At 37.5% G+C, this 10,127-nt stretch overlaps 3 protein-coding genes across 7 annotated transcripts in view; 2 read left to right on the forward strand and 1 right to left on the reverse strand.

Moving 5' to 3' along the window:
* Nucleotides 1–1,186: 1,186 nt before the first annotated feature.
* LOC103388170 (FK506-binding protein 4) lies at nucleotides 1,187–4,323 on the reverse strand. 2 transcript variants are annotated; one of them, XM_008323058.3, is made up of 6 exons: nucleotides 4,219–4,322; nucleotides 4,000–4,043; nucleotides 3,167–3,693; nucleotides 2,078–2,132; nucleotides 1,869–1,992; nucleotides 1,187–1,736 (listed from the first exon to the last, which is right to left on the reverse strand). In XM_008323058.3, the coding sequence occupies exons 3-6, from the start codon at nucleotides 3,458–3,460 to the stop codon at nucleotides 1,553–1,555; spliced, it is 657 nt and encodes a 218-aa protein (XP_008321280.1). In that variant the 5' UTR covers nucleotides 3,461–3,693; nucleotides 4,000–4,043; nucleotides 4,219–4,322; the 3' UTR covers nucleotides 1,187–1,552. The 2 variants fall into 2 exon arrangements, with proteins under 2 accessions (XP_008321280.1, XP_008321281.1); XM_008323059.2 differs by lacking the exon at nucleotides 4,000–4,043 and having other exon boundaries at nucleotides 4,219–4,323.
* A 168-nt stretch (nucleotides 4,324–4,491) lies between these two features.
* LOC103388169 (RUN and FYVE domain-containing protein 4) lies at nucleotides 4,492–8,170 on the forward strand. Of its 2 annotated transcripts, XR_003051563.1 has the most exons (5): nucleotides 4,492–5,323; nucleotides 6,760–6,814; nucleotides 7,111–7,228; nucleotides 7,341–7,435; nucleotides 7,466–8,170. XR_003051563.1 is itself a non-coding variant. In XM_008323057.3 (4 exons), exons 1-4 carry the CDS (start codon nucleotides 5,027–5,029, stop codon nucleotides 7,372–7,374), a joined length of 504 nt encoding a protein of 167 aa, XP_008321279.1. In that variant the 5' UTR covers nucleotides 4,492–5,026; the 3' UTR covers nucleotides 7,375–8,170. The 2 variants fall into 2 exon arrangements, 1 of the variants encoding a protein (XP_008321279.1); XM_008323057.3 differs by having other exon boundaries at nucleotides 7,341–8,170.
* A 157-nt stretch (nucleotides 8,171–8,327) lies between these two features.
* The window catches only part of rorc (RAR-related orphan receptor C), a 23,382-nt gene continuing 21,582 nt past the window's right edge, over nucleotides 8,328–10,127 (forward strand). For 2 of the 3 annotated variants that reach the window (XM_008323055.3, XM_008323056.3), the window contains exons 1-2: nucleotides 8,328–8,642; nucleotides 8,720–8,803. The gene's annotated coding sequence lies outside the window, so the exon portion shown is untranslated. The remainder of the gene's footprint in view (nucleotides 8,643–8,719; nucleotides 8,804–10,127) is intronic. The other variant, XM_017037574.2, reaches the window with a different exon arrangement.

Consider the following 10,127-nt stretch of genomic DNA (forward strand, 5'->3'; position numbering starts at 1 on the left):
CTACGATCTATTAATGTGGTCCAAATAAATAAAAACTGGCTTTTCAGTTTTCTACTTTAAAGTTAAAATCCCCCCCATATATTATTTTAGAAAAAAGTCACATTCATTTATTATAAATATACTGTATAAAATCCCCCCCATAGTAACGAGTTACATTTACTCCATTACATTTACTTGAGTAAGATTTTCTAAATAAAATACTTCTAGGAGTAGTTTTAAATCACTATACTTTTTACTTAACAGTTACTTAGTACTTGAGTAGTTTTTTTCATCAAGTACTTTTTTACTCTTACTCAAGTAATTATTTGGATGACTGCCTTTTACTTCTACTTGAGTAATATTACTCTGAAGTAACCACCTCTGTGTATAATACTACAATACAGTGCAACAGCAAGTACAAATCTGTTTTTCTGAAATTACCAACTGAAGTATAATGGATTAAAAAAATGTCTGAAGAGCAAAATTAAATTATTTTATTTTTAAATTATTATTGATATCTAATAGTGGTCCAGGAGTTTGAGGCCCTTGGTTTAGGTTTTTTTGTAAAGCGTGTTATGCTGTACAGGACGGTTGGTGGAATATTTGTTCGTACATGAATGTTACAAAGAACTTCATTCATCATTCTTTCATTTAAATATATGTAAAACTCACACCTGTATTTGCAGGTGTTGCAAGTTTACTTTATTTTCATGTTTCACAGTCACAACAGTCCATACTATTCTTCAAACCTACTTATTTGGAATTGCTTCATATCTCTGTTTGATATGCCTGTATTTGACCACGGTCACCTTTGGAACGTTGTAAAGGGTTAGACAACACAGATAAATGAAACATAAACATGAAAATATAAAAGTGAAGTACTGCACAAATACTGATTTAATTTTGATTGGGTGAAAATGTTCAGTTAACAATAGCTAAAATGAATAGCTGAAAGCTGATAAATAAATAGCTAAAATACAAATAATAATAATGTGTCACAGAGCTAAGACTTCACTATAATTATCTTTAATTATATTTCATAAAAAGGCATGAATATATAAAGCACTGAGACTGCCTGACGATGCTTTTTTATTAGAAAAAATTTATTTTAACTTGCGTTTTACAAAATGATCAACAGATTTCTCCTCCCACTGACTGCACTCAGGAAACCCATCACAAAGAATAGACAACAACTGAATAATAATAATACTATTTACCAGACAATGTTTTATTTAATGGAAATACAAATCAACAACACAACCTGACAGGACAAGGTAAACATGCTATCTCTGTCTATAGCGTTCACTTTCATTTTACCGAGTTTTTTTGACAAAAAAAAGTGAAAATCTGGCCAACACACATTTTCCCAAATAGTAGTCTCTCATCCCAAATATTGGTTTGTTTTCATCTGCATGAATAAATAAAAAAGAATATATATGTACAGTGTGGCTGTGCCGTATTATTCAGTAAAACTCGGTTGGAATCTCTTTTTTATTACAGATGGAACTCTTCATCTTGACTCAGTTGCCTTCACCGCTGCTTTAGCTTGAAATACTCCTCTTGCCGAGCGTCTTCATGGTTCTTTAGCTTTAGGGGCTTCTTCTTCCTTTTTCTCCTCTTCTTTAGGGGCTTTTTCCTCTGCTTTAGGGGCCTCTGCTTTAGGGGCCTCTGCTTTAGGGGCCTCTGCCTTGGGCTCCTCTTTCTTTGGCTCTTCTTTCTTCTCCTGCTCTTTGACCACTTCGATGCCGCACAACTTGCTACAGGTAACCATCAAAAAGAAGAAAATGTTTGATCATCAGTGCAACAATTCATCGGTTTTGACTAAAGTCTGTGTTAATAATGCTGGCACACACACACATGCGCACAAACACACACACAATCTGTGGTACCTGGCTACGCTCTCCACTTTCAGGGGGCTGGGCAGAAATTCACAAACTGGACTCTTGGCTGAAAGCTGTTGTTTCAGTTTCTCTATTTCTTGGTTCCAGTCCGACATTTCCTTATTGAATAAATCTGTGCAAAAAATAAAAAATAAAAATTCACATGACATGAGGAATGTTACATTTGGACACCAAGGGAATGAAATGTGCGCACTGACCTTTGGTGTTATTGTATTCGGCCTGCGCAGACACCAGCACGTCGTTTGAAGATTTCTGCAACAGATGACAAAAGTCTCAGCAACGAGAACTCAAGCGTGTGAGAGGAACGTTCATCTTCACTAAGTCTACCACGCTGCAATCGTGGAGAATGTATTACTGAGGATTAGGAGCTGCACGTCATCAAACAATGACAGTTCTGTCCTGCTGTCCTCCGTATTATAAAAACCAGGAAAACACAATATTTCTCATGATCGCAGCCGGTGGATTAGAATCAGAGTCAAAAGCAAAGCGGAGTAAAGGCCTGACTTTCTGGCTGATCAGCCAAAATAGACAGAGACAGACAGGTACGGCAGGTTTGGCATCTGTGTGAACAATGTTTGTCTTCAGTTTGATTAGTGCAAACACACTCTGCCCCACGGACGTTGTGAATCAGGAGGATGTTTTAACGAATTAGAATTAGGTCAGGGGTCAGGTGAGGGTTAGAGGGTTTCTCAGGGATAGTGAAGAGAAGGACGTGGAGCTGGAGGACGGATTCTGTTGATACAAGAAAACACATCAACCCAGTGTGTGTGTGTGTGTGTGTATGTGTATGTGTGTATATGCAAATTTCCCAGAGGCCTCTGGTTAGAGTGATTTGTTATAAATAAAGTTTGAGAAAGAAAGATTCTATTTACATGAGTTTGTTATGGGTCTGATTTTAGTTAAAACATGTTCAGACCCTCAGGGGTCTTCAGCAGCTTTGACCCGCTTTATTATCACAGAAAATGTTTTACAGTTTTATACAAAAAACTAAATGCAGACCTGTTAAAACTTTTGAAGCTTTGATCTGAAATTCGTAATAGGTTTCATTCCAAATAACAGTAAAGAAAAATTCCAAAAATAAATAAAGAGACGTCCTTAAAAGAATGGCTAAGAAATGTTTACGTTTTTTGTTATGTTTGTACGTTTTGTTGTCAACCCAACCCAGTCCTGCCTCTTCTAACGACCGTGACGTTTCTTCCTTTCCCTTCACCTGACCCGCAGTGCCGGCTCGGAGCCTTTCCGAGAGTCTTGTTTACTCGAGTCGTCCCCTTTGGACTCGTCCTCACCTTGAACTGCAGGCAGTCTTCCGACTCCTGCTTCGCCTTCTCATTCTGATTCCGGAGATCGTTAACCGCCATCTCCAGACTCTTCTGCTTCTCATTGGCCTGGTCGATGGGCGCTTGGCCCTCGGACGCTTCCTTCTCGTACTCCGTCAACACGTCGTAGGTCACCCGGAGCTTGATATCCTGGAACCTCATTAACCTGTTTTGTCTCTCTCGGTCCGTCTCCGCCGACCGCATGTAGGCGAACAGCGCCACAGACACCACTGTCGTCACGGGCAACACCAGGTACGGCTTCATTTTCACCTGCACGTCGAGGAAGCGTCAGTTCCTCGGGGATGGAAGGAGCGGTGGTAACTGGACGGATGGGTCGATGGTCCTGCAGACTCCTGTGCCGTGTGAAAGTCAATCAGAGTGGAAGGCTGGCTCACCTGTGCTCTGGATTGGACCAGGCTCAAAGTCTGCGCACAAACACGCCCTGTTGCTCACGCACTGATTCCGCCTTCAGACCGGTTCTCCAGAAATGTTGACACCTTTAAGCAAATAAATGAAGTTAAACACGTTCAAGTACCGTAGCTAACATGTCATGAATACTCTCATACTCTTATGCTATACTTTACCTTTCCTTATAATTTCACTTTGTTGGACATAATTATTATTATGTTATATGTATTTTGTTACAAAGCAGAACTTGTATTGTCTATTGAAAACAACTGAGCTGCTCTCTACACATCATTGGCATCAGTTATTTTATTGCAAATTAAAGCTGTTGATTAATCGCGTTCGTTCATTTTAGATGAAAGATTATTCACATTTTGTCGCATGCGCAGAAAACTTACCGTACATTTGATACAGTCAGTAAAGATGTCGTCACTAAAACATCCTGCGGGAAAAAAAGAAATTGTTTCTCTCTGAACTAAAACCGACTCTATGAAAATTAATTATTCCGTAGTTTTGGTCATACGTTTTTCTTTTGTATAATTTTCTTGATATTTTCCCATATTAATAATTCCATCATTTGGATCAGTCACCAATAAAAACAGGCGAGAAACACATACCTGTTGGTACACGTGTCATCCTGCTCCGTATTGAAAGAAAAAAAAATCTTTCTCACATGCTGCGTGACATGTAAGCTTTAAACCACACAATACGAATCATCTGTGGTGTGACAGTGTAAACGCTCTGACCTTACATCAAAAAAATCAAAGGTTCGAGCGCTGTCTTTGATTAAACTAAAAATTAAAGAAACACAAAAGAAAACAACAGATTATTTTGTAGTAATGTATATGCCTTTGTGGTTTATAATGTTCTCTTACATGACATTAAAAAACCAACCCGTTTTTAATTTTTCAAACATTACTGCTTCCTGAACACAAATCGCTTGAATTGCTGGTTTATAATTCGATCTTAACCACACCCTAAATATTTAAACGTTTGCTTTGGGCAAGTATTCTATCTAACAAAAACAAAACAAACAAAAAAACCAGAACCATGGAGACGACGGTGGGAGGATTATAGTTAAATGTTCAGACATAAAATGAATGGGCAGTTCAACGTCACAACACGGAAACGTTAAACATGAAAGAAGTGAAGGTGTTCGCGACTCAGATTACCGTCAGAGACTGAGAGAGACGGGGTGTTTGCGCGTGCGCGTGCCGGCAGGTAACAGGTGCACTGACACATTGACAGTGCGTTGACACGCCCTGCCCGTCGAGCAGGTAGAGCGGGTTGTAAACAGGAAAACGGTGGCACTGTGGAACGGTACCTACAGGAGGCGCAGGTGGAGCGGAGTCGAACCCGGAATGAACCACAGGTGATCGTCAACAGCAGCAGCAGCAGTAGTTTTGTCCTCGTCTCGGTCCAGACATGAAGCTGGCGGTTGTGGTTGTCGGCCTCAGCGTGGCCGTGATGGTCGTCATGATTTACCAGGCTCTGCACCAGGAGCTGCAGCTTCGCAGCCTGAAGGCCCGTATGGTGGAGAACACGGAAGAGGTGAAGAGGAAGGAGACGGCCATCGCTCTGGTGAAGAAGAGGATCGATGACCTGAAGGCTGCGCTCAACACTGCCAACGAGAAAGTGAAAACGTTGAACGACGCGAAGGCCAACACTGAGAAATCCACCAAGGCCTTCCAGGAGAGTCTCCAGGCCTGTAACAACGAGAAGGCAAGACCCAGACACACACACACACACACTCGGCTGTAAACTTTTAGGAAAACGATTAAATATTTGAACCTTCTTTAAAACATCCAGCCTCATAACAAATCAAAGAAACTCACACACACACACACACTTGTATTGTTGAGAGGATTCTTCTAGACAATCATTAACCCTGACCTCACATTAAAACCCAGTGATAGTTCTGTCGATAACAGTGGATAGAATTACACTCTGACTTCTGATTCTGAAACCAAATAAATTAGCATAGAATTGAATTGAACAGCATTATAAACAATAAGTAAAAGTTCAAATAAGCCTAAGGCAAAAAACCAAAAACCCAGAAACCTTTGAACAACTGCATTGACTAAAGACCTGCTATCAATGTTCTGGAAATTTTAGCGGTTTAGCCGTTTAAACCACAATTTGCCACAATGGTCTAATCATAATAGGTCTAGGTGTGTGCAAACACACACACACACACACGTTTGCATAGTTATTCTCATCAGGATGTCGATGCACTCAGTTAACACAGAAGCCTATGTAGAGAAAGTGACCAACGAACCCAAACACCAGCCCTGGTCCCACATTTTCCCTCTAAAAAGTTCAATCTAATCTAAGATAATCTAATGTAATCTATGGTTTAACAAAGGTCTGGGAGTACCATCATCACGTACCAATGTTTGGATTTGCAAAACTGGGAGTTTCCTGATATTTTCCCTCAAATGCATTTTTTATTAATAAACATCAGAAAGAAATATTTATACTGTATATATATTGTTGCCACTTTCACACTTTTGAAAGTGTTTATAACGAGATTTCACGTACTCTATGTTCCAGACTAAGAAAATCTTTCTCAGTATTTTGGCTGGTCCTACTACTACTACTACTACTTATTATATGAAGTGACTTATATATTAAAATATACTGCATATCATCTCTGGCCACCAGAGGGCACCATCTACACATGTGACAAGGGATGACTGTTACTGCATCATTGGAAAAAAAAATAAAGAACTCAAATAAATAAAATGCCATTAAAAAGAAAAAGACACACTACAGGATTGTTTGTTTTTTTAAAGAAAAAGATTGTTGCATATGCAGCCAAAAGCAGTAATGGAGCATCAGCAACGAAACAGACAAATTAACTGGACCTAATGCTGATGTTGAGTCTGACAACTCAGCAGAAGAGGCAGCGGTTGTGACACTGAACACAAATGGATTCAGTGATTGAAATAGGATTGGGAACTTTGGGAATTTGTTGGTAACATATGTTAATGTATTTACCTAATGTTCCTTTACGCTTTTGTGTAAATGAATAGCGTTTACAGTTTAAACATTTGTTTGTGGATTTTCATTAAGTTTAACGTAACCTCATATATGTTTGATTTCTCTCTATGAGCCTCATCATCCCTCCTGTTTTCCCTCACTTGTCCCCTCTGTAGGCTGAAACTGAAAAGAAGAAGACAGAAATCACAGCTACCTCTGATAAACTTAAAGGTAGGTGGTCTCTTTGTCTTGAGATACGTGTTGAAATAGTGACAGGACAACGTGGAGCATTGCTGTTAATGTGCTATGCAAACAGGCCACGTACGTTTGCGGTAGTTGCTTCCTGTTCAGTGAGATTCCAGAACATCTGCGTTTGTTTAACCAACCAACCAGCTAACCAAATTATCAAATGTCACCTCCCTTTGCTTTAAGAGTTGTGTTATTATTATAATTATCATTTTTGGGAGGGTGAACACTGGATTTGAATACTGTGCTAACACTTTTACTTCCTTCTTCCTCTTTCGTAGCTGAACATGAGGAGACTAAAAAGACGACTCAGGACCAAATCCAGGCCTTGAAACAACAGATTCTGGAAAGAGACAGGGCTGTCTGTGCCTTCGCAGATACAACAAAGGAAGACGCACGGTAAGATCTGTATTAACATCTTCCTGTCTCTGTAAGGCAGTGCTACATTTGATTTGATTTGATCCGTTTCAAAACTTGCATTCATTTAATAATTTTTTTTTTTTTTTTGCAGGAAACTCTGTGGAATAAGCGGGGCCAGTAAATGAAGTGACCTTAAATTTATTACACTGACTGAGAAACGTTTTATGTAAACATAAATTGTGTATACAAGAGTCTTTTTTTTTTTGTATACGTAAGTACATTTTAGACAGTGATGAAACCCTTCCTTGTATCTGATAGTATTCCAACATTTTCATTCAGTAAATGTATATGAATCATTTGACAGATATTAAAAAATGGGATTTCATTTTCATGGAACCTTTATGTCATTACTTTGGGTAATTCTCCTGGGTTTGTTTCTGCAAAGTGTGATACATGGTGAGTCTAAGGCAGTGGTTCTCAAACTGTGTAAATATTTGTCTCTCACCAGTACCACCGGTATGACCAACAATCCAGTACAGCAACACTGGCCTAACATGAGCAGCTAAGACTGTAAATGAACTATATGAGTTTAATTTTAGTTTATTTAGTTTAGTTTGAGAACCACTTGTCTAAGACACTACAAATCACTTCTGTTACTTAGAGTCTTCCAACGCTATTTTTAAGAGTGGCTGGTATGAATAAACTTGTAAAATAATCTAGTTTCACCCCTGAGCTGCTGCATTGTTGGTTCTCTCTCCAACCACAGGTTATGTGCAGGATTGTATGTTTAAAGATGTTTCCTATGTGATGCGACATTATTGTAAGTGTATGGTTATATTTTGTGATAAGAAAAGGTGGGGATGGTCAGTCACTTTAAACAATCAAATATGTAAATGAAGGGAAATATTTTGGTGTGAATGCGGCAATCTACCTAAATGTTTATGTGATGTGTGTGTATATATAATAAAATCTCATCATGTTCAAGATTTCTGGTTCTGTCTCCATTGCAAACCTATCTGTTTTAGCCTCATTACTTACCATCCTAACCTGGGGTGAAACGTAACACTACAAAAACTGGACAAGACGTTGGCTCCCTTCGGTTAGTGATTTTTGGACTCCCCCTAGTGGGCAAATACTATATCCAGAAACTAGAGTCATGAACCCAAGTCACGATTCAATTGTGTTTTGCTGTGGGAATACCTCTGGTTGGAAAATACACCAAGAGGCAGCAGGGAGGCTTTTTTTTTGGATTTACAACATTATTTCGTCGAACCAAAATTGACATCAACAACGCAGCATTTTTTTAGGTGTGATTAGCAACACAATTTGGGGGAAATTGGCGCCTTTTGTACTGTGATTTCTCCAGAATGTTCCATCGTCGGATGTGCCTGAACTATCCAAAATTCACAAAAACTAGCGACGAAGGGATTTTAGGACCTTTATTTGCAAAAATGTAAGTATTTTATAATTGTATTCAAAATTATCCGTTGATGTCCGTTGCTAATTAATATCTTAACTTATACAATTTAGCTTTAAAAATCTCCCGGAACGTAAAGAGATGTTCGTTCCCAGAGGGAGATTTTTTACCCGAACGCAGAAGAGGAAACAGAACAAGTAAGTTGAGTGCCACTAAATAGTGACAGGTTTTATTAAGTGGAACAGAAGAGAACAGTTTAGTGCTGAAATAGATTTTAAAACAGCTAGCATTGCTACTGTTGACAGTAGCAATGTTAGATGTTTCATTCGTTAAGCAAATCATCCCGTGGTTTTCCTCTCATATCCACTGGGCGGCAGTAATCACCAGGATAAATGATATTTGTATTGACTGCCAATGAGGCCCTTCATGTAATTCTGCTAAAGGCGCTTGTAAAGTAAGTTGGTGTTTTTGTATTTTAATAATAATAATTAAAAAAAATCCAAGTAAAACTAAAGTAAAATATACAATTAAAAAGATAAATATTCTAATTTTTTAGTAGTCAACACACAACCAAGTGTAACATTGCAAGTGTAGAAAAAATGTCTAAATTACCAACACTATGGTTTTATATATATATATATATAGTACATATATGTATATATATTTATAGCTCAAAATGACAATAAAAGTTGTGAGTCGAACGGGACTTTATACCAACCTCTGAAACATTGTGTTCATAAAGCCCATTCCTCAGCTAAAGTCTGTAAAAATATTTCATAAAAAATGAGAAACTGAAGTTTTTCTAAGAATATAAATTAAAAATCTTTTTTGTGACTTTATTTTATGTTCCTACTTTTTTTGTGTTTTTATGACTAATAAATGTAACCTAGAATACTTCAGAGTAATGTACACAGATTCATCAGTACACCGTGAGAACAGTATATATGATGAGACGATCTTCTCAAACCATTTATCAGACATTTACCGTTTGATCTGCTGCGTTGTTACGATCCAGACTCATTCTCGTTAGTCAGAGAGTTACACAAGGATGGTGACACAAGTGGAAAAACCCCTGAAAAATAACAAACAAATGTTCCTTGGCAAAAACTTTTTTGTTTTTGAATCAATATTTGAATGTGTTGTATTTTTAACATATACATGTTATATACAGTACATGTATATATACAGACTGTAATGTTGTTTATTTTCCAATTTTCATTGATCCTAAGACAGTAACTCTTCTTAAAAAAATAAAATATAAGAAAATTGGTACAAAATAGAATAAATAACTAAGGTGAGAAATGTAGGTTTTTGCTTCAAAAAGGTACATGTGATGTTTAGGTAAATATACACATATGTCGATATGTAATACATTTACTAAATATGTATATATCTACAGTATATATATATATACTATATATACATATTTAATAATGTATATTTATACATATTTAGTAATGTGTATATATATATATATATATATATATATATATATATATTGTATATGTAAAACAAACAACC

This window comes from Cynoglossus semilaevis, chromosome 13, assembly GCF_000523025.1.
Source record: "Cynoglossus semilaevis isolate Cse_v1.0 chromosome 13, Cse_v1.0, whole genome shotgun sequence".
Taxonomy (NCBI): Eukaryota; Metazoa; Chordata; class Actinopteri; order Pleuronectiformes; family Cynoglossidae; genus Cynoglossus; species Cynoglossus semilaevis.

Excerpts from the sequence above, each read along its gene's own strand:
- LOC103388170 (XM_008323059.2), bottom strand. The coding sequence starts at position 3,460 with ATGAAGCCGTACCTGGTGTTGCCCGTGACGACAGTGGTGTCTGTGGCG. Across the intron at positions 2,133-3,166 it reads AAGACTGCCTGCAGTTCAAG|AAATCTTCAAACGACGTGCT; the intron begins GTGAGGACGAGT and ends CATCTGTTGCAG. Across the intron at positions 1,993-2,077 it reads CGAATACAATAACACCAAAG|ATTTATTCAATAAGGAAATG; the intron begins GTCAGTGCGCAC and ends TTTTTTGCACAG.
- LOC103388169 (XM_008323057.3), top strand. The coding sequence starts at position 5,027 with ATGAAGCTGGCGGTTGTGGTTGTCGGCCTCAGCGTGGCCGTGATGGTC. Across the intron at positions 5,324-6,759 it reads AGGCCTGTAACAACGAGAAG|GCTGAAACTGAAAAGAAGAA; the intron begins GCAAGACCCAGA and ends TCCCCTCTGTAG. Across the intron at positions 7,229-7,340 it reads ACAACAAAGGAAGACGCACG|GAAACTCTGTGGAATAAGCG; the intron begins GTAAGATCTGTA and ends TTTTTTTTGCAG.